Consider the following 23921-nt stretch of genomic DNA (forward strand, 5'->3'; position numbering starts at 1 on the left):
TTTATAGAAACATAAAATACTATAAATAGATAAAATACTCATATTTTATGGTAGATCAGTTAACAACTGCCTTCTTTTAACATCACAGGTATCTAAACACTTCAGCAATGTGATTTTCAAGTAGTCACATTTCTGATGTGTCTAGTTTCGTGGACTACCTCTCTCTCTCCAAAATGCATATCCTTATGTCTAACAACACTGAACTGATATTCATTGTCATTTGCCCATATAAACAATGTATTAACAGCAATCTTTATCACTCTCCATAATTTAGCATCAAGAAGTATAACTTGATATCACACTAAAGATCTTTCCTACTATCAATTACAGAAATAAACAACAATGTTACACCCCACTGGTATTTATTTTTATGCATTTTTTCATGTTTCTTACCAACTTCTAGTACTGTGAAATCCTGTCAAATGCCTTGCAAAATCCAGAAGTATCATGGTGTGTGTGTGTGTGTGTGTGTCCATTCTCCTTTTATCTAACTCTGTCACTGTTATAGAACATGAGCAGATTGCTAAAATAGATTTACCTTTAATAAAACCATGATGGCTTCTACAAAGGATCCCAGTGTTGTCCACTCACCTTTGGATGCAATTCCTAACTAACCTTTATAATATCTTGATGACCATGCCTGATATAGTAGCTGGTCTATAATTTGCTACACCAGTCTTAGCAATATCCTCATATAGTAAAATTATCTTACTTTCCTTTCCCTCATTAGAAATTTTACATGCACTGACAATCAAGTTGAACAAGGTCAGGGGACAGACACTGCTAACTTTGTCATTCATTCTTTCAGCACTTGTGCCAGTAAGTTGTTTGCCAATGATGTGATAAATTCACATCATCGGCTAACAACTGAATATTTCTTTACAGGTTATTTCATATATCATTTATGCATAAATTAAACAGCAGTGATCTCAGCACTGAACCTTGTGGCACACCACTAGTCACCTGTTTTTGCTTCAATTCTGCCTCTCCATATACCACTTTTTGATATCTGTCCAGTAAGTTATCCACTTAACCAGTGTATGTCCATCCCCATTTGTTCTAATTTGCATAACAAAGTTCGATGCAGTATTCTATCAAATGCCTTTGCAAAATCCTGCAAAATCATAGTGTAGCCATTTCCTTTATCCAAATCAGCTGTTATTCTGTCAATAAAAGGTTAGTAAATTACTAACCAAGTAAACAAGATGGCTACAAACTCAGGAGAACACCATGTTTGGTTCCACGGTATCTCTCTTGTTCGGTAGGGTATGTCCCTAGAGTTTGAAGAACAAACAGCGTGAGAGTGAAATGGATGTGTAATCTTATTAAGCAAAACAATCTTATAAGCGGATGATGTGGCAGGAATATCATGAAAATAAGGGTGAAAGGAGTTACAAAATATATAAAGCATAAGTCAGGAAAATTACAATTATTCTATGGAAAGCTAAGCTGGAGAAGAAAAACAAATTTGCAGTATATCCTAGAGCAAACCCAAAGAAATTTTATCACCATGCAAGTAACAGAATTACTGTGGAAGAATAACTTTACTGAATGCAGAAAGTACCTTTGCATCAGAAGAACATGTAAATACTCAAATAATGAGTGTTCACTCTTCTTCTTCTTTAGTAGTCTGCAATTGAGCAGGTTCTTCTTTTAGTAGCAGAAACCTTTCCTTCCACTCTCTTCTGTTCTGAGCCTTCTCTTTCAAGGTTGTGTACCTTGTCTCCATTGAGCATGTCATCTAGCATTGTTTTCCTTACTCTCCCTCTGGGTCTTTTTCCATCTATTTTTCCTTCGATGGCATCTCTGATGATTCCATTTCCTCTCAGAATACGTCCGATCCAGTTTCTCTTGCTTCTTTTTATCCTCCTTAACAGACTTCTTTCTTCTTCTACTCTTTTTAAGACCTCTTCATTAGTTATTTTATCTGTCCATTTGATTTTTTCCATCCTTCTTCAAACCCACATCTCAAAGCTTTCCAAAATCTTAATTTTTTCTTTCTTCAATGTCCAAGTTCCAGATGCATAGAGGGCAACACTCCACACAACATTTTATTAGTCTTTTCTTTAGGTTTCTATCCATTTTACTTCTGAATAAATTCCATTTTCTATTAAAGGAAACTCTTCCCATCGCTATTCGTGCTTTTATGTCACGTTCACATCTTCCATCACTGCAAATAACATTTCCATGTCTTTACTTGATTCAAAATTTCCCCATTTATTCTGATATCCATATTTGCCTCTTTCTTTGCTATTTTCATCACCTTTGTTTTTCTGATGTTAATTTTCATTCCATAATTGATACAGGATTCTAGTAATCTGTTCAATGCATGTTGTAGTCCTGTTCCAGTGTTTGATAGTAATACCTTGTGATCTGCACATCTAATTGCAAATATCTGCCTACCTCCAATCTTTATTCCTTCTTCCGAATTCTCCAGTGCTTCTTTTAACATAGCTTCGGAATACATGTTGAACAAAATCGGTGACAGAGACCAGCCTTGTCTTACTCCTCGTCCAATGATACCTGGTTCTGTTGTACCATATATATGTCTCTCACAATGGCAGTTTGGCTCATATATAGTGAGATAATTAGCCTTCTGTCTTTCCAATCTATACCAATCTTTTCCATTACCTCAACCATCTTATCCCATTTTACATAGTCAAAAGCATTCTCAAAATCTATATAACAGATGTTAACTTCTTTATTCACTTCTAGACTTCTTTCACTTACTATTCTTAACAGTCCAATTGCATCTCATGTTCCCCCACCCTTCCTGAAACCAAACTTATCTTCTCCAAGAAATTCTTCCACTTTAGATTAAATTCTTCATGTTATGATTCTCATAAGTATTTTTGATGTATGGGAAATAAGTTTTGTTCTAAAATCCTTGCAGTTAACTGCATTACTTTTCTTTGGTATAGGTATAAATATTAAGGTCATAAAATCTTTTGGTAGTTCTCCTTTGTCATCATCATCAATTTCCTGACATGTACCCTCAAGGGGTGTACAGGATATGATAGTACTATATGAAAAATTTACATCATTACAAACTTCCTACCTACAATTTTCATCCAAATCAGTCTGTTACTTGTCAAGACTCCAACATTATCATATCTTATATTTCTAACGTCTACACTTTGTACCATATCAATTCACCTATATCTTGGTGTTCCTCTGGGCCATTTCCGTGCCAACCTGGCAGAGAACACTTGTTTTGCTAATCTTTCTTCGCCCATTCTGTTTAAGTGACCATACCACCTGAGAGTAGCTAATGCATTCCTGGATACTGACAACGTCAAATTCTTTCCTAATATCCACATTTTTAATATGATATTGCCATTGATGCCACCTGTTCATGCCTCTAATCTTTCTCAGGACTCATATCTGCAGTCTCTAGTCTTTCGCCAAGTGTTTTACTTCTGACCCACCTCTCAGATCCATAAATTAAAACTGGTTTGAACACTGCTAATTTAGCATTCTGACTAATTTCTCTCTTATTCCATATAAATTTATTCAGTTGACTTCCTACGATACCAGCATGTTGATTCTGTTGTCTATTTCCATATTTAATTTACCATCTTCACAAACATCGTGCCTAAGTAGCTGAAATATTTAACTTGTTCCAAAGGTTATCCGTTCACAATGCAGTTGACATTTTCTATGATTCTACCTATTTTCATTGTCTCTGTCTTTTTATTGCTGATCTTCATACCATATCTATTACAACAGTTATTCAATTTAGTCTGTGAATCTTGCAAACTCGTAGCGGATTAATTTACAAGTATAACATCGTCTGCATAAAGCAAAGAGCTGACGTTAACATCTCCAATTCTGATATCATGTTTAATACCACTTTCCCTCATAATGTGATCCATATAAATGAATAACAGAGGAGATAATGTACATCCTTGTCTCACACCAGATTTAACATTAAACCACCTTCCTGTACTTCCTTCAATTCTAACTGCTGACTTACAACTCAAATAAAGACTAAGTATTGCTTGATATAATGCCCCATTGACAACATATAACTGTAGAGTATTGAATAGCTTCTCTCTTGGCACCTTGTCATATGCCTTTTCCAGATCGACAAAACTTAAATACAGATCTTTGTTATATTCCCATGCTTTCTCAACTATCTGTTGTAAAGTGATGATCTGATCCTGACAGCCTCCATTTGGCCTGAATCCAGCTTGTTTTTCACCAAGCTTTTCTTCCACAATTCTTCTCAACCATTTCTCAAGTATAAATCTTGCCAGGAACACTCAGTAGGGAAATACCTCTGTAATTCTCACATTCAGTTTTATTTCCCTTTTTATATATGGGTACTACGAGAGCTCTACTCCAATCATCGGGAATTTGTCCCTCTGTCCAGGCCTTTTGAACTATGCAGTGCAGTCACTGAAAGACTTTTATACCACCATACTTCAGCATTTTTGGTTGAATATCAGCTACTCCAGCTGCCTTTCCATATTTCAAGCCTTTGATGGTTTTTCTACTTCAAGTATGGATATGTATTCCTGACTGTGTGCCTGTTGAGTGTTTCTTTACCACTGTGGTATCACTGCTCATTTCATTTAGCAATTTTTCGAAGTAGTTACTCCATACTTCAAGGATATCTTTTTCTCCTGTTTTCATGTCACCTTTATAACTCTAACTCCTTTTACAACACTCTTTCCTCCATTTCTAAGCTTCTTCAACAACCTCCAGAATATTTTGCCACCTTCTTGATATTTATTTTTATGTTCTTGCCAAAGCCCTCCCATGACTTTTGTTTAGCTAGTTTTACACAGTGTTTAGCTTTCGTACATTTGTCTCTGTATTCTCTAAGAGCACAAGCTGACTTATTTGTCAGAAACTTTTGATATGCTTTCTTTTTTTCCTTCATTGCATCTTTAACTTCCTGTGTCCACCATGGAGTTCTGATTTTTCTATCCTTGCAGACCTCACCACATGCCTCTCTGGCTGAATCAGAGTTTTCTTCAAAGTTTGCCACTGAATCTCCAAGGTTTGGTTCCTGTTCTCAAGCTCTTTGATTCTTTCTTTAATAATCTTTGTGTATATTAGTCTACAGTTCACATCTGAGAGCTGCTCAACTTTTATTCGCTTTAAAACTTTCTTACATATTATTCTTTTCAATATGAAATTCTGTTTTATCCTGCTCAAGACTAAATAGTGATCACTTCCAATTTCAAATCCTCTGTACACTCTGGTGTCCTGCACCGGGGAGAAAACATCACTATCAACAATAACATGGTCAATGAGACTTTTCTTATTCCTTCTCTCCATGTGAATTTGTGCACATTTTTATGTTGGAACATGGTGTTAGTAATAACCAGTCTATGTCCTGAGCAGAAATTCAACAAGTATTTGCCATTATTATTAGCTTTGCTCTTTTCTCCAAATTTTCCCAAAACACTTTTGTATGTCTTACAATCATTTCCTACTCTGCTATTTAGATCCCCAACAAGGACCAACTTTTCCTTTTTCATTGTGTCAGTTGCTTTTTCTAAAGCATCAAAAAATTCCTCCACTTCTACCTTAGTAGAACCTTCTGTGGGACCATAGGCACAAATAAGTTTCATTGTCCAATTTCCTATTCTGATATTTGGCCACATCACCTTTGTTATAAATTAAATTCCTTTGTTCTCCTCTGTTATAAATTAAATTTATTATTTTGGTTATTTCTTCAGTTCCTTTCTTCTGAAGTTGTTTCAGGAATTCTGCAGGTATTTCATCTATTCCTTCTGCCTTTCCACATTTTAGTTCTTTAATGGCCATTTCTACTTCTGTCAAAATCTCTGGGCCTAGATCATCTTCATTTACTTTCTTTATATCTTCTAATGGCAACTCGTTTGGTCTATTTTCCTTGTCATATAGATCTTCAATCTATTCCTTCCATCTCATTAGGATTTTATCTTCTTCAGTTATGATTTCTCCATTCTTATTTTCTATGCCTCTAGCTCGAATTCCATTTCTCTTGTGATTCATGCTTCTTGCTTTTTCATATAAAAGATCATACCTTCCATTCTCTCATAATTTTCCATTTCTTCACATTGTTTTTTAAGCCAATCTTCTCTACTTCTTTCTGCTTCTCTTCTCAATGTATCATTCAGGGTTCTATATTGTATTTTCCCTTCTGGAGTGTCTTTATTTTTCCATTTTCTTCTTTCTTCCATTAAAGAAATCACTAAGATCTATCAACTTGGTAATGCATACATCCACTACACTGGTGAAGAGATAGAGGTACATGAGAAGGAGGTTCTAGAGCTGTTGCATAATCTGGATAAGAGTTTGGCAAAGGGTATCTGTAGTTATGCTAAAGGAATGATCAGCTTAACTGACTAGACCCTTGATATGCTTGTATAAACTTCAGCAATAGCTCAGAAAAAATCTAACAGGAATAGAAAGCATGCCACAATGAGCAATGACAAGTTAGGATAAGGAAATCATTTACCTCTTTCCAAGGCTTTGATACAACATTTCTGACTGCTGTACACAGATTGGGTCTTGTGATTTCTGAGAAGATAAATATGTTATGGAAAGGCTGTAAAAAAGAGTTACAAAGATGAACCAGGGATTATGGAATTGTAGATTATGAGGACAGACAGAGTATATGCAATGCAAACACTGATAGATGGGACAAAGAGGGGGCTGATGTGATAGTCTATATACTTCTAACAGGGTGTTCAAGGATACCAGTCCATGAAATATTTTGTTAATATGAAAGGTGGGGGAGAGGGGATAGGGGTAATCCATGGAAATTTGCAAAAAGTCAAGAAAGGAGTGAAAACTACATTTTAAAATTACTCAGACAGCAGTGAGTGAATAAAACAATTTCCTGTTGAAGTAATAAGTGCATCTAGTATGAGTGAGTTTAAGAGAAGATATGACAGCTAGTGTTGGTGATGTATGGCTTCTCTTGATGATTCCTTGGCTCTGTGGAGGTCTCTGATGATGATGATGATAATAATAATGATAATAATACAGACACTCCTCCAGACATACATAAGTAAACCATTTGCAACTCCTTATGCAAGTCAAAATTTGTGTAAGTCGGATCTCCCTCACTTTCCTGACCTTTAATATTGGACTATCATCTCAAACACATATGCAAAAAAATAAACATGTATATGCAGAAATATTTTAAAAAAAATTTTTTTTTTTAAATAAAAAAAAACATCTTATATTAAATACATTTCACACCATATCCAGTAGGGTATAGTGTGAAATGTATTTTTAAACACTGAACACACTAAATATAGTGTGTAGTAGTATATATTACAAATAGTATAGTAAATTACAAATAGCAGATTTTACAATTTGACCACATGTATTGGCAAAACACATATTTTAACTCATGGCTTTCAATAATCCAAACTCATTCTATGGATAAAAGAAGAAAATCAAGAATAAATCAACTAAAAAATACAGTCCAAAATGCTCTGCCAGTATTAAGATTACATTTAATTAAAAAAAAAAAGAAAGAAAAAAAAGTACATATTGTTGCATGTTGGTTGGTTGCTAGTTATAAAAATCTATCAAAAGATATGAACTTTTGTCATAAATTTCTTTATGGCAGGCAAAGGTGCCTTCTGCCATTCTTTGCACTTTAAGAAAACAGGACGTGTTTGGATCCATTTTTCTCAAACCAAACTAAACTAGGAAATGTGAAAATAAGCACAACACTATATAGGTGCACTCACAGCAAGAGTTGCATGGAAACTAGGATGATGCAGCACGTTGGGCTGAGCGTTGACTTGTGCATAAGCTCTGTCCGTAAATACTGTGTATCTCGAGAATTTCTTACACAAGTATGAATTTATGTATCTTGGGGTCTGTCTGAATTTTTTAAATTCATTTTTAACATGAATTATATGATGTATATTCAGGGTGTGCTAGGTGAGTGAGTGAGTGCATGCACGTGCACACACACTCAAATTCATGAAGAAATACTTTTTGAGCAGTTATTTGAAATAAAGTCTTGGTTACAAATATCAAGACATTCACAATGTGACTATAAACCAAATAAAGGCAAATGCATCAAAGCATATAGTGATATATATATGATGAGAGAGCAATGTGGCTCCATTTGTGGAGTCTACAATGAGTGATTAATATGCATTTTTAATGGCTAAAGGTAAGCAGACACCTAAGTAGCACACATGTTGGCACATGCACACTGACTAAGATTTGCTTGGGATTTAAAGGTGTGTGTTCTCAACACCACAGGTAGCTTAGTTCTATTCAGTGAGTTTTCCTTCGGTTTCCTATTAGTTAACTGTATTTTATTTATTTATTTTTGACTGATATTTATTTTTATCCACTATTTCCCAATGTCATTCTTGACGAAGGAAAACAACATTGAACATATTTTAATGACAGTAAATCACAATTGCCTCTTTCAAAATTTAAATAGTAGTGTTTAAAACTCAGAAATAAAAGATTGAAATGATGTATAATAGAACATTTTTTTTCCTTAGTAAATTAAGAGTTTTATACAAATGTAATGCTTTTTTTTAATAAAAGTGCCTTACCACAGCACACCCTCATCAATGCCAACCATGCACCACTAGTAGAAATCTATATAGTTTATTGCAATGTTAATGTTACAGCAGCATGCAAACCAAAACTAATATCTTTCTTTAATCATGTAGTCATCCCTGAATTTGAAACAAATACATTATAATGAACATTCATTAGAATCAATACTTACTATTAAATGCTTCTGTAGTAACTTTTGGAGTGTTTTCACCTTGAAGTTCAATTTTAATCTTTCCCTTTTCAAGAAAGAGCTATAAAAAATTGCCAAAGCAGTTCCATTAAACATAAAAATCAGATTCACATAATATACATTATGAGTGAAGAAAAATCAAGACTAAGGATGATCATTATTATTATACAGGAATCAATGTAGTCCAGAGACTCACACTAACTTTTATACACACAAAACTAATTTATCTCTCCTTCAACTTATCAGTGTCAGGCAACTCACAACCAATTCTGGTAATCCATTCCACCCATTCACTACTCTATGTAAAAAAATCTGGTCTGAACGCCTTTACTAACCATGCATTTAACACAACTTCCACAGATGACTCCTAGCTCTCTCTCTCTCTCTCTCTCTATATATATATATACGCACAGGGTGAGTCAAAATTCCATGTACAACTTTGAGGAGAGGTAGAGAACATCAAAATCAACCATATTCACATAGGAAAGCATGACCAGAAATGCCACCGGAAGGTACTAACAGGAACAGAAAGATACAGAAATAACACAAGGCAGTAAGTAGTGTAAAAAGCTTTATTAGGCATAACTGAACAGTTCAATAGCAGTTGGATACATAACATGGTTTCACATCAGGTGCTCAAAGTCATGACCATTAGCAGTGATGCATGCCTGATTCCGACGACACATTGATGGCTGTACATTTTTGAAAATACCTGGAGTTTCCCAGATATTAGCAACGGTGATGGCGATTCATGTCACGAGGTCCATGTCAGAGGCAACAGGCATTTCGTACACCATGGCTTTAAGGGTCCCCCACAGAAAGAAAGCAATGCTTGATAAATCAGGTGAGCGTGGGTACCATGCAAAGGGTCCACCATGCCCAATCCGTCAGGCTCCAAAGGACCTGTCCAAATACTGACGCAAAGAAATGCCAAAATGGGCTGGAATCCCATCGTGTTGGAACCACATCTGCCGATGCACAGTCATTGGAACATCGTTCAGTAAATCCAGCAGAACTTCTTCCAGAAAGGTCCGATACTTTTGTTACCAAACCTGTTATCTGATTCCCTTCTGGGAGTCCAGTCGGGGTGGTAACAGGTATGGGCCGACTAAACAGTCAGCGACGATATCTGCCCATACATTAATGGGAAGCATTGTTGTGCAGCATGTGATCGCACAGCATGTGTTTTCTCATAGGCCCACACACGAGCATTGTGGTGATTGAAGACCCCTTCATGGGTAAATGAAGCTTCATCCGTGAACAAAACACAAATTGGAAAATCCGGGTCCAACGCACTTTTTTGCAGAAACCACTGCGTGAATTCCACATGTTGGGGATAATCTTTGGTCATCAGTAATGGACCCATTGCAAATGAAATGGATGTAAGGACTCAGAGTGCAAAATGCGCAATACACTGGATCGAAATACTCCTATAGCAGAGGCAACAGCACATGTACTTGTCTCTGGATGGTGGAATTTTGCATCGATTGTGGCCACCCACTATCATGCCTGCGATCCCTGAATGATTCATAGTCGCACAAATTCTGATGCAAATGCGCAAACATTTGGTGATGCAGTACACATCTGTTTGGGTACCTTTCGCGATACATTCGTACAACGGCTCATTCATTACCGTCAGCTAACCCGTAAATGAGGTGCATGTCTGTCATCTCAGCGTTCATAAAACAACACATGTTCTTCGTATGACGTCGAAAGCTTGAATGAGGAAGCCCCAATTGCTCACCTGGAGTGCCGCCAAACAGCGCCACCTATCACTTCCGGGTGGCGTTTCCGGTCATGCTTTCCTATGTGAATATGGTTGATTTTTGATGTTCTCCATCTCCCCTCAAAGTTTGTATGTGGAATTTTGAACCACCCTGTATGTGTGTGTGTGTGTATATATTTGTCATGGATTGAAAGAATTCCTCTGTGTCAATCTAATAAAACTCCTTTAATAACTATATATAAGTTTCTATCATGTTTCCTCTTTTTTGCCTATCAACTAAATTTTTAAATCCACACACCTTCAACTAATCCTCAAAGGGAGCATTCCAAGATCTGTCACCACCTTGGTCACTAGTCTCTGAATCCTCTCTACCATCTCCAGATCGCCAAAAAAACTCATGTGACCAAATATGTGAAGTAGTCATGTGGCTGAATCACAGCTTTATAAAGAGGAATATTAACCTCCCTATCTTTACTTATCACGTTTTTCAATATCCAAGTAATCTGTTGAGTTATTTTACTAACTTGTGCAATATGATCTCTGAACTTCATTGTCCACCATTATTCCCAAGTCCCAAAGTACATAATCTTATGTTCTGCAACATTAAATTAACAATCATTATCCATTGTTCACAATGCCAATTTATTTAAACCACCTTGTAGAACACCTACATCACCTTTAATGTTTCTCCTCACCATTTTTGCATTATCAGCATACATACAACTGAATGTCCCCTCTTAAATCTTTCCCTGTATCATTGATATACAAATTAAAAGAGTAGATGCCCTAGTATAGAACCTCGAGATACTCTACTAGTTACCATCATTCTAGATTCCACTCCACATGTACTACTCTCTGATGTCTGTCACCCCCTTCCCCCAGCTATCCATACTAATAGCTTCATATCCATTCCCATTTGCTCCAACTTTGTAATATTTTTCCATGTGGTATTTTGTCAAATGCCTTCGCAAAGTCCAGCAGTATTAGCATAGTCATTTCTCTTATCTAATTCTTCTGTAACTATTATAAAACAGTAAATTACCAAGGCAGGACCTACTCTTTACAAACAGCCATGCTACCCATCACAGAGTATCATATTCCCATCCACCCACTGCTGGATTTTTACCTTTAACCAATTTCTCCGATATTTTAGCTACCACTCCTGAAATATCAATTGGTCTGTAATTTGCTACTTCTGTCTTGGATCCATCTTTATATAATGAAACTAACTTATCCTCTTTTTCCACTCCTTCAGAACCTCACCAGAGCTGAGACTTAGATTTTATAATTTCATTAGTGTCACTGCCAATTATCTTGCACATTCACATAGCACTCAGGCTAATATGCTGTCCAGTTCCACTGCTATCATGCACATTGATTTTCAACACATGAGTACCTCCTGTTCATCTACCTCAATTCTGGCATCAGACTTGGTCACATCAGCAACTGTAAAATCTCCAACTGGTTGATACACCTTTGCAAAGTGTTCACTCAACAACTCAATATTTCTTTTGTTTCTGTCACCTTTCTACCATCACCATTGATTAAAATCATCAAAAAAAACTTTTTGGATTTACTGTGGCCAGCTTAGCTAATTTTCTCTCATAATCATATTTGGCCTTTCTTACCATACTAGTCATCCTGCTTGCTTGCATTTTGTACTTCGTGAGTATGCTGATCACCTTTATCTTTATCTCTCCACGATTTTTTTTTTTTTTTTTTTTTTTTTTTTTTTTTTTTTTTTTTGTGCAGCTTTTGATTTATATTTCCACTCACTGACTTAACCCCCATTTTGTTTACCTTCCCTTTGTTTAGCAACCACCCAGAACAATACTGCATCCACGATTGGAGACTTCTACTTTGGTTATGGGTACATCTTCTGATGCTATTATCAGATCCAGCACTCTCAAACCCCTTGTTCCCTATATAACACGCTGTTTTGGATAATTATCCCTTACCAACTGTATGAATTCTGCTTCCATCTTGCCATGCCTCCACAGTTGAAGTCTCCCATAATAATTGCTTGGCCTGCACATGGCATCCACAGCTTCTTATGAATCTCCTGGTCTATAGCAGACAATATACTTTGTCCTACTAGCTTCTATCTCACACCAGATAGCCTCAAATGAACCCTCCTCCTAGATCTAAGATCCTTTTTAATTTCCAATTTTGTTGAATTTCTTGATGTATCATCAGCAATAACCACACCTCCTGTCCTATTTCCTCTATCCTCTTTGAAAATACAATACCCTTTACATTCCACTCCTGTAACTATATCATTTTCTGTTAATCAAGTCTCACTGATGGATGCCTGTAATTTTTGGACAAGTCAAGCTGACCAAGAGAATTTGTAGAACAAATCGCATGAGCTCATAAAATTTGTTCTACAGAATCTCTTCTAAACAAAGAAATGTTTATTATCAGAACTACCTTTATTGCCAATGATTATAATGAAAAAACTATCCAAAAAATAATTAATAATTATGGCTGTCATCTTGACCCTTCTCAAGAAGAAATTATCAGAATTTGTATTCCATATGTTAAGGGATTCTCAGAAAAAATAGCAAGATTACTTCAACAGATTAACATATAATTTGCTTTCCATCCAGTTCACAAACTTAATACATTCCTTATCTCACCAAAAGACAAATATCTTCTTTGATATTTGATTCTGCTCTTCTGGCTTATGTTATTATTCATTTCAATAAAATTATGGAGACTACAACCATGTTAGGAATAATTGCTTTCATTTCCTGATATTTCGACATTCATATTAAGGTCATCATTTGGAGTATACACATATATACACAAAGGCAAGCTATACGAGGTGTGTTCAAAAAAAGACAACTTTTAAAATAGCAAGGCAACTGGCATAGAGTGCACACTGCAGCTACTGAGTGCACCTAGAGGCAGGTTTTGACAACAAACTGCATTTGCCCTGTTCTGCTATGAGCATTAGCCATCGAGTTACACCCACTGAATTGAGCAAGTGAAGCTGTTTGTCAGATTAGTGACAAAGTGACAATGAAAGAGCTTGAAGAACAATGTGTGTGTGAAATTTTGCAGCAAACTTGGTAAAAATTGAGACGTGGGTTTACGGCTATGATGTTGAAACCAAGATACAATCATCAGGGACCCTTTCCCCACAGTGGTTGGGGAAAGGGTCCCTCAACCAAAAAAAAAGCACGGATGAGTCAGTCAAAGATCAAGGTGAAGTTGGTTGTGTTTTTTGATTGGAAAGCATTGTCCATTATGAATTTGTACCACGTGGTCAGATGGTAAACAGTTGTATCAGAAAGTTTTAGCATGTTTCAGGGATGCTATGCGCAGAAAGAGGCCTGAATTATAGGAAAACCGGCTCATGCGTCGCTCCTCATTTGGCCCCATCCACCCTATTCTCCGGACTTAGTTCCAGCAGACTTTTTCCTGTTTCTCAAACTTAAATTCACTTTGAAAGAACGTCATTTTCAAACCATAGAGGAGATTTAGGAAAATGCGATAAGAGAACTGTGCACTATCACAGAGAGTGCACTCCAGGAAGCATTCCAACAATATAAGAAATGTTGGGAACAGTGAATCGCCAGTAGAGGGGGACAGTGCTTAAAATGCAAAATTTGCAATAAAGACTTTATAGCAAAAGTTTGGTCTTTTTTGAACATGACCTGTATTACATTTCAAACAGCATGCTAAAGTGATACTGATTTGATCAACTGTTATTCTACTGACCTGACCTCTAGTGAAAAAAAAAAACCTATATCAAAGCTATATTCTATTTATATCATAATCAGAGAACATATAGATATATGAATTTGTTCTCTGATGATGATATAGCTTTGATGTAGTTTTTATTCACTAGAGTCAGGCCAGTAGAATAATGGAATAAATTAGACTATTAATTCAAGAGTGCCGATTAGTGGTACATTAGTAAATAAAAGATGTGACATCGAAACTAACCATTATGTCTGTATTTTTAAGCATGTGATTTGAAATGGACAGAATTTTTTTTTTTATAAAAGTAGAGAAGTTGTTGATAAGCAGGGGAACAAACAACAACAATTGCTGAGCAAGTTTATAAGAAGGACTAACTATGCTCAGCAGTTGTTGTTTGTTCCCCTGCTTACCAACAACTTCTCTACTTTTATAAAAAAATTCTGTCCATTTCAAATCACATCCTTAAAAATACAGACATAATGGTTAGTTTTGATGTCACATCTTTTATTTACTAATGTACCACTAATCAGCACTCTTGAATTAATAGTCTAATTTATTCCATTATTCTACTGGCCTGACTCTAGTGAATAAAAACTACATCAAAGCTATATTCTATTCATATCATCATCAGAGAACAAAAAGGGGAGTAACTTTTTTTTCAATAACTGATGGACGTTTTTCTTTTGAAAAATAGTGGGGGTCTCAATAAATTGGTAATAGATAGATAGAACTATCACTTAGGAGACCTTACATTTTTTTGTTGTAATCCTCTTCTTGACTCAGACCCTCTCAAACCTTCTATCTGGTTAAGATATGTGTATGAAGCTCCTTTGGCTTCATATGCCAGACACTTACCCTCTCCCACTTCGATAGTCTTCAACCTAGGATCCAGTTTACCATGAAAAAAAAAAAATACTCATAATAGATTAGACTTTATAAACACCTTGGTAACATGCCTAACCAATGGTAACCTGTCCTTTTCAGTATACAGGAAGCTCACCCACACAGGCGAGATACATTCATAAACATCTCCCCACCCCCTCAACAATATGATATCATTAAAACACTACTATAACCTTTGTTCCAATGAGTCCTCTCTTAAAGCAGAACTTAAACATATATACCACACCTCACATTATGGCTACAGTTCTCATAGTATAAAAAAAAAAAATCCGTCCCCCATTCCTCGACTTTCCTTCAGAAAGATTTTAGTAATGCTATAATCATCCCTTATGTCTGAGGCACTTAAGAAAAAAAAGCCAGAATCTTAAAGAAATACAATCTCTGCATGACTTTCAAAGCTTCTTCAAAAGCTTGCTACCCTTATACGTTCTACTAAAGATCAGCTTTCTCCTCTCTCTGTGTGGCTGGAGTATATAAAGTGCTCTGTTCTTGCAAGTTAGCCTACTATGTATAGACAGGACAATCAGCCAGCATTGACATGGAAGAACCCAAAAAATACATTTGCAGTCATGACTATGGTCAACCAGGACTTGCAAACCATGCTTTAGATATGGCTCATAGAATCAATTGGAAAAAGAGCCCCATGCTCCAGTGTGATAAATTAATTAGACTATTTTTGGAATCTGCAGCTGCTCTCAGAAATCTGCCTAATTTAAATAAATATGGTTGTATTAAACTTCACCAAATGTGGGAAACAAAACACTAGTACTTCGAGATCCCAGTTTACATCCTAGGCCACCAACAGGTCCCACAGAGGGGCACCCCACCCAGTTCGGACTCTAGTCTTTCATCCAAGTGTTTGTTAGTCTTGTACTGCCTTTGTGTGCGCGACAAGTCTCATATTGAACTCACTGACAATTCTGCAAAAAAAAAAAGGAATATCATTCAATCTGCATTGATGGCGAAGACATGTCCAACACTCAAGACATCTCTGACTCCTTTCAAAAACACTATAAACATCTGTTTGAAGACAATAGTACTATGGGAAATTATAACTCGTGAAACAATTAGATTTGATCATATCTAAGATAGGATTGACAGACCCATAGAATGCCAGACAAGAAAATCCCCAGGACCTGATAGTCTAGGGCAGGGGTTCTCAACCTGGGTGTGGTTGTAGGTGCATTCAAGACTGGGAAGAGAGTGGAGGGCACCAATATTTTTTTTCTATGAAAATTTATACTTGCTTGTCATAGCAAATGATAGCAATTAACAAATTAATTAACTATGAAAGTAGGATAAATACACATGTAACATTTATTATGCAACTAAATTAAACCACTGCACAATAAGCAGAAACATTTCTCTTTATTCTGAATAAAACAATAGTCTTCTTCCCAATCGTTGTTAAATTTATAGGTCATTGTTTTTATTTGGATTACTCATGTGGGACAAAATTTTTGAACACGAGAAAACAATGTATGGTCAAAATGGTGACATCCCTCATGAATATGGTTACCAGTAGACTAAATACATAACACACACACATAAAATTGGCACTGGTAACACTCACACTCAAAGATAGAGGAATTATAAAATGTTTGTAGAAAGTTTATTTTCCACTTGGTTAGACTATAATAAATTTAGTTTAATCCTTTATCCAAGTGTACACAAACAAAGTTTGTGTCTGAAGTATCTTCAGGCCTGAGGCAACTCGTAGTGAAGGTGGACCAAGCTCTCATTACTCCTTGTCTCGGTATCTCCCATAATACAAAGCACATCTCCTTGCAGACATGTATAATGCTATGCATTAAGGGATGTATTGTATAAGTAAATATGACCTCTCCATTGCTTCTGTCTTAGTATCACCACTTCTGGGTCTGGCTCCCACTGACGAGACCTCAATAAAGTTCGAAACCAGTCTGGGTAGTGGCCCTTCTTCTAATGCATAGCATTATACATGTCCGCAAGGAGATGTGCTTTGCATTATGAGAGATACTGAGACAAGGAGTGATGAAAGCTTGGTCCACCTTTACTACGAGTTGCCTCAATCCTGAAGATACTTCAGGCGCAAACTTTGTTCGCTTACACTTGGATAAAGGATTAAACTAAATTTATTAAAATGTTTGTAATATAACAAATGTTAACATTTTTTTTATGATTTCAATAATTATTACTAGGAGAAGACATATTTTCCCAGTTTTAATGTTATTTTTTCTTTATTTGATAACTGACAATGGGCACATAAATAGCTCTGTGGGCATAGGGTTGAGAATCGCTGGTCTAGGGTTAGAACTTGACCACAAGGCCTAGGATTTTATTCTTCCAATTCTAGTTATACTGTTTAATTCTTTTCTCTTATCAGGACACATACCAAGTGAATTTGTAGCAAGCCATACTGTTCTCACTCCAAATCCTAATAGAGATCGTACCTTAATCAGCAGCTGGAGAGCTGACCTATTTCTCTATCTAATACTGAGTACAAGATATTTTTTCACATTATCAATAATAGGCACAAAGTAGGAATGAGATATATAATTAAAACCACACAGGTGTATGGAGTTTGAGACTGAGCAGTAGAATTTAATCCATCTCTGCTATGTGATCAATTCTACCTAGTTAATATGAAAAAAGCAGCAAATGGCAGTGCTATCAGTCGACCTTACTCAAGCATTGATAATGTTCAGCATTCCATTTCTTTCTGTTCCACATCCTCCAGCAAATTGGTAGGTAAAAGATGCTATCATTTATTAAAGGAGTCTATGCCAATTCAACTACCTGCCTCCTAGTTAATGGGTTCCTATCAGACCTGGCCAAAATTCAAAAAGGAGTCAAGCAAGGTTGTCCTCTTAGTCCATTACTCTTTGCATTGGTTCTTGAACCTTTCTTGCAGGAAGTCAACAATACACATGCTGTGTGAGGAATAACAGTTACCTCAACTATGATGGAAAATAAGGTATCAGCATATGCTAATGATGTAGTAGGAACTTTGAGGGATAATGATTCCATATACATTTTTTTTTTGGTATTTTGGAAAAATTCAACAAGACAGTTGATTAACTACTAATGTAGACATGACAAAATTAAAAGTTTTGGGAAAGTAGGATCTTATAGGCTTACTTTTCAACTAATCCCTCGCTATATTTGGAATCCCCTTCTCCACTTACCCAATATTATCATTCCAAGAACTTATATACATAAAGACTGAAACCTTAGAAAATTGGAAAACTGGGACATTTTCCTTTTTTTCGAAAGCCGTAGTACTTAAAACAATAATCTTCCCTGCTCAGTTGTACATAATAAATATTACAGACAGTACACAAGCTGAAAAAAAGCAATTATATAATAAATCTGTGCAATTTTTTTGGTCTAGCTGATATCAAGAAGTTAAAAGAGAATTTCTTCAATTATCAAAGCAGTACAAAGGCTTTGGGACTTCAAGTCTTAAAATTTTGCAGACTAATTGCATATGTGCAGACCTTCTCCAGCACTACCTGGATTTTCATCTTCCCCTGTTTGGAGTAAATGACTATAAGTTGTACATAAAGCTGAGATTGTTCCTGAATACTACAACATTCTATGCTTAACTCTAAGATTGCTACAATATTCTGGCATTGACATTCTTTCCATTAATAAAAGCAAAATTTGGTATAAAGAAATATTTAATCTCTTTCACCACAAACTTCCACAGTTGAGTACTGAAATCAATACTTTACTTCATAACTTACTGAAGTTCCAAGGATACCCTAACAGGAGGGATGTTGCTTGGAGAATTGCATATGGCTGCCTTCTTGTCAATACCATCAAATAGACATGCTTTAACATGGGAGATCCCATCTATGATATCTTTATCGATTGAAACAGTAGAACATGCATTCTACAGCTGCCCGTCACCCTGCATATTTGGAAGATTATGAAATGTGTTGGGCATTTCATTACTTACAACAGAACGGGTTCTTTTTTTTTGCAGTACACACGGTGGTGAACTATAAGGGGCTCGGGCAAGCCCTTTGTTAAATTTTTCTCAAATTTACGAGCCCCTTGTTTTTCTTCTTTACTTTTTATTTAAAAAAAAAACATAATTTTTTTGAAATATATTAAGCCACAAACTCGTTCGGTAACCTAACAAAAATTAGTCTATTCGGCAGTGTATAGATTATTTGGAATTATTGTTTCAACTCCTCTATAACGTTTAAAATTTTATGAAGTTTGAAAATAAATATGCAATCGTATGGTAAAACCACTAGACAATCAAATGTTCGAAAAACTGTCATCAGCGGGCTGTTCCACTGGACATTAGTTCTGTGTTCGTCAGTACACTGATGTATGACAATTGTTTGTGTTTAAAAAATTTAAAAATAATAATAAATTTAAAAACTGTAGATTCAGCAAATTTTATTTTTATAATTGTAAAAGTATTTTTACCCATGAAACATGAAAAGACAGTGAAATTTATTATATTAAATTTTTTTGGGAAAAAAAAATAATGAAAAGTGATTCTGCTGATTCTACTGCTGTTGAAAATGAAGTCGAAGATGGAAGTTTGAAGATAAAACGCACATTGATTCAATGAATATGCAACAAGTTGGAGGAGAAAAAGAAAATTTATCTGATTGCTAGAACGAGAAGCAAGCATCGTATTTCAAAATACAGTATAAGTGGTTAGAAGTTAAAAATGGTAAATTAGGATGTGACGTTTGCTCAAAATATAAAAACTTAAGTGTTGAAGGAGAAAAAAGTTGTTTTATCATCAAAGGAATGGGTAGAAATGAAAATGGAACTAAATGGAAACACTACAGACTCAAGAACCACATGTTTACGTAAAAAGTTATCCAAACATAATGAATCATAAAAATAAACGAAGAATGCAGCAAATCTATATTATCAAATTTAATTGACAGACTAAATGAAAAAGAAATTTTGATAACTTCAAAAATGCTTAATTCTGTTTATAGTTTGGTGAAGAGGAAGAACTGACCAATGTCTGATTTGCAGGATTTAATCGAGCTCCAAATTAAAAATTGTATTGATCTAGGATTATCATTGAATTCTAGATTCTCATGAATTAGAATAGTTGAACATATTTCTAAACAAAAAAAATTAGAAATATTCTCCAAAATAATAGAAAAAAAAAAATGCAAAATTTCTATAATAGCAGATGAATCGATAATGTTGTCAATTCGTCTGCTATTATAGAAAAAAAGTGTTGTTAGTTATTCACATACAAGTTGAGCTCATTGAACCATGTATGATTTTTGCAGATCTTGCAGAACTAGAAAATACCACCACTGAATGTATACATGCTACTTTAAATTCATATGGATTTTCTGATAACAATTGAAAAAATCATCTCATTGCATTTTGTTCTGATGGAGCTAGTGTAATGCCAAGAAACAAATCAGGTGTTGCAATCAAACTTATGTTGTCAATTCGATAATGTAAATTTGATAATGTTGTCAATTCGTCTGCTATTATAGAAAAAAAGTGTTTTAGTTATTCACATAAAAGTTGAGCTCACTGAACCATGTATGATTTTTGTAGATCTTGCAGACCTAGAAAATACCACCGCTAGATGTATACATGCTACTTTAAATTCATATGGATTTTCTGAAAACAATTTAAAAAACACCTCATTGCATTTTGTTCTGATGGAGCTAGTGTAATGCCAAACAAATCAGGTGTTGCAATCAAATTTCTACAAAAATTTCCCAACATTTTGATTTGGCATTGCGCAGTTCATCGTTAACAATTAGCATTAGACAATTTGATAAAAAACATTGAAGAAATAAATCATTTTGAAAAAATCAACAAGAATTAAATACGATTGCAAAAGACTTTGGTATCGAAATTTTAAAGATCGGCCATGTGTTTGGACCACGATGGGCAGCTTGCAGTTTACGAACTGCAAGCTGCCCTTGCTTTGTGGAGAAATTACCCAGCTTTATGCAAGCATTTTGCATCGAACGATAAATAGAAGGGCTTTTTAAACCGACTTCTCAATTTGAATTTTTAAAAGATCTAGCATTAATGATTGATATCCTACAGGAATTATATCTGTCAGAAGCTCTACAAAGTTGCAATATAAGTATTATAAGAGCTAACTCCTTAATTATGTGAACAATTAGTGCAATTAATAATTTTAAAGATTCTGTAGGTTCTTGTGAATCTAAAATTGATACCATGTTAAAATCAAAACAATTTGAAGGAATAGCAATTGAAAGCAAAATCAGATTTCACAAATTACTGCGAGAAACATTACTAAACTCTCTTATAACGTCTTTAAAGGATAGATTAATGCAGTGAAGAAATTTTAAACTTAAAAATGAAAATTATGAGGATTTGGAAGATGAACTCAAAAACATTTTAAATGTATGTTATCCTGAAACATGGAGTATGAAGAAGTTACGTGTCCATGGTTAGAAGGGAAAAAAAAAGATCGTTGCAAAATGAAATTCCCAGCACGGAAAAAAAGCCAAAGCGATTATGGCAACAATTGCAGTTTGCAGCGCTGAAGTCGAACGAGCTTTTAGTGTGATGAATAACATCATAACGACGAAGAGATCTTCTCTCACTATAACATATTTCGGATTTAATGACAATATGTATAAATGGGAAACCCTTGAATGAATTTAATCCGAATCCCTATGTCAAATCTTTTCTAGAAAATCAAAGCTCGGCTATAGATCCTCCTAGAAGAAAACAAGACGTGAAGAAGGAAATAAGGTGTGGCAGCAGTTGTCATAAGTATTTCCTTAAAGTAATTGTTTGTAAATGTTAACCTCTAAAGGAGAGAGTTTTTTCTGGGTAAATGTGCACCAGACAGTGAGTTTTTTGTTTTTTTTCAAATGAAATTGTCTCATGGTTTCGAAAGCGATTTTATTAAATAAAATATTATAGTTACTGTTACTACTATTTTACAAATAAGAATTCACTTTTGGTAGTCTCATATAATAAATAGGACTATAAAATAATGTTCCTTGATTGGTACCGTTGATTATCACTTGAAGTATAAAAACAAAAGAGAAATATAACGTATTTCAATATTATTGTGTTTAGATAATATTTATGTATTATTTATAGATTGTTTGTCATAAAAACTTCTATCGAAAACAAAACAAATTTATTTTGTTTATAAACATCCCACGGGGTGCTTAAGGGTCAAAGCTGTATAACTGAGAGGAGACCTCCACATAGCCTTTAAAGGAATGCGGAGAACCGACCAGGGCTTCTGACCTAATGTCCAATCCTCACCTTCTCGTGGTGCACCCAGTTGGGTATCTACTTGGATACTGAATGAACGAGGATGGGCTGGCAATTTGGTATTTAGCCGACCAAATTGTATTCTTATTGGTTAAACCAAAATAAAAAAATGTTGGAGTCTTGACAAGTAACAGACTGATTTGGAGGAAAATTGTAGATAGGAAGTTAGTAATGATGTAATTTTTTCATGTAGTACTGTCATATCCTGTACACCCCCTTGAGGGTACATGGCAGGAATTTGATGATGATGATGATAAACATCCCGCAAACATCCATTAGCGTTCACACATAACCCTCCGTGGGAATGGATGTTTGTGATTGTCTCTGGAAATACTAGTGGTGGCGGTCGGCAATAGATGATGTTGGTGTTTTTTTTTTTTTTTTTTGCTCGACGATGCGAGCTCTTTGTTAAAATTTTCCATAGCTCACCACTGAATACACACCACCTTTCAGCAATGGAAAGAGAATTTGGATTTTTATAATTAATGAATTAAAATACCATTTATAGAAGGTTAGGAATGTTAGATCTTGAATGGGGGACTCTTTCAACAAAAGAGTCACTCATACAAAATCTAACAGGAAGCACAACAATGAATAAGAACATACTTGTGCTCATAGCAATCAAGCTCATTTTATCAGAAAACATGTCATGTTTAACATAGAAAGGGTAAAATAGAAAACGAGATAAGTTTCAGATTTGAATCTGTCATCTGAAACAATGCTATTGAAATAATGTTTGGATTATGTATAATATTTTAAACATTAGTATTAAAACTATGTCCTATGCAAGAAAGTAAATGTACTGCCAACAAAAGTCCAAAGATTGTGGACTAACCACCACTGGTAACGTAACGCCCGAAGCTAGAATATTCGTAGAAGATGAACAGGCATGCGTTCCCCGAAAGGAGCAGACACCATAAGGCAGTGGAGTGACATCACCTCGGGATGAATAGGGAGGCTCTGGTGAATAAGATTCCAGCATGGAAAGAGGGCACTAAAAAGGGATATAAATACGGTTAAGCAGGTCAAGTATGCTCCCGTTTCCCTCATGCAGACCAGCGATGCCCAGTATCAACTCTCCCGTGGTTGACTAACGCAAGTCCGGCAAGGCTATGCACCAGACAACGGCAGATCCCAAACGCGGGCCATCGGTGAAACTGTGCTGATGAAAGACAGCAAAGGATCTCCTTCGAAGAAGGTTGAGCTAAGCGAATGTCCAGCAAGAAAGAGTGGCCATTTCGAAATGTGTACGTCACGTACACGTGGTAGCAGTTTGCAGCAGCGGTGATATCCCACAACAAAGGACGGATGAAAGGGTCTCAATGTCAACACTGCAGAGTGGTAAAGTACTGTGACCTTTCTTGCTTTATATTGATAAGATTTTGTGAAAGGGTAGGAATAAGAACCTGGCTGAAAGAAGGAGAACTTTAATGATAATACATCTTTAGGGACTCTAACCTTATTGACTAGTAGTCTGAGAAACCAAGCATTGTATGGTTCTAGGGATTGTTAAGGGATTGTTAGTTAATAATTCATAAGTTCAGAACTAAAATAGTGTCCTGTACCATATGCATACCAAATTGTATG

At 35.5% G+C, this 23921-nt stretch overlaps 1 protein-coding gene across 2 annotated transcripts in view; it reads right to left on the reverse strand.

The window, feature by feature from the left end:
* Nrx-IV (neurexin-4) overlaps positions 1-23921 on the reverse strand; it is a 491733-nt gene that overhangs the window by 257553 nt on the left and 210259 nt on the right. For both annotated transcript variants that reach the window (XM_090412013.1, XM_090412014.1), the window contains exon 9: positions 8717-8795. In XM_090412013.1, the coding sequence (XP_090268139.1) occupies positions 8717-8795 (79 nt within the window). The remainder of the gene's footprint in view (positions 1-8716; positions 8796-23921) is intronic.

The sequence above is a fragment of the Typopeltis vanoorti genome, chromosome 22, assembly GCF_054136105.1.
Source record: "Typopeltis vanoorti isolate ZY-2024b chromosome 22, IOZ_Tvanoo_1.0, whole genome shotgun sequence".
Lineage (NCBI taxonomy): Eukaryota > Metazoa > Arthropoda > Arachnida > Uropygi > Thelyphonidae > Typopeltis > Typopeltis vanoorti.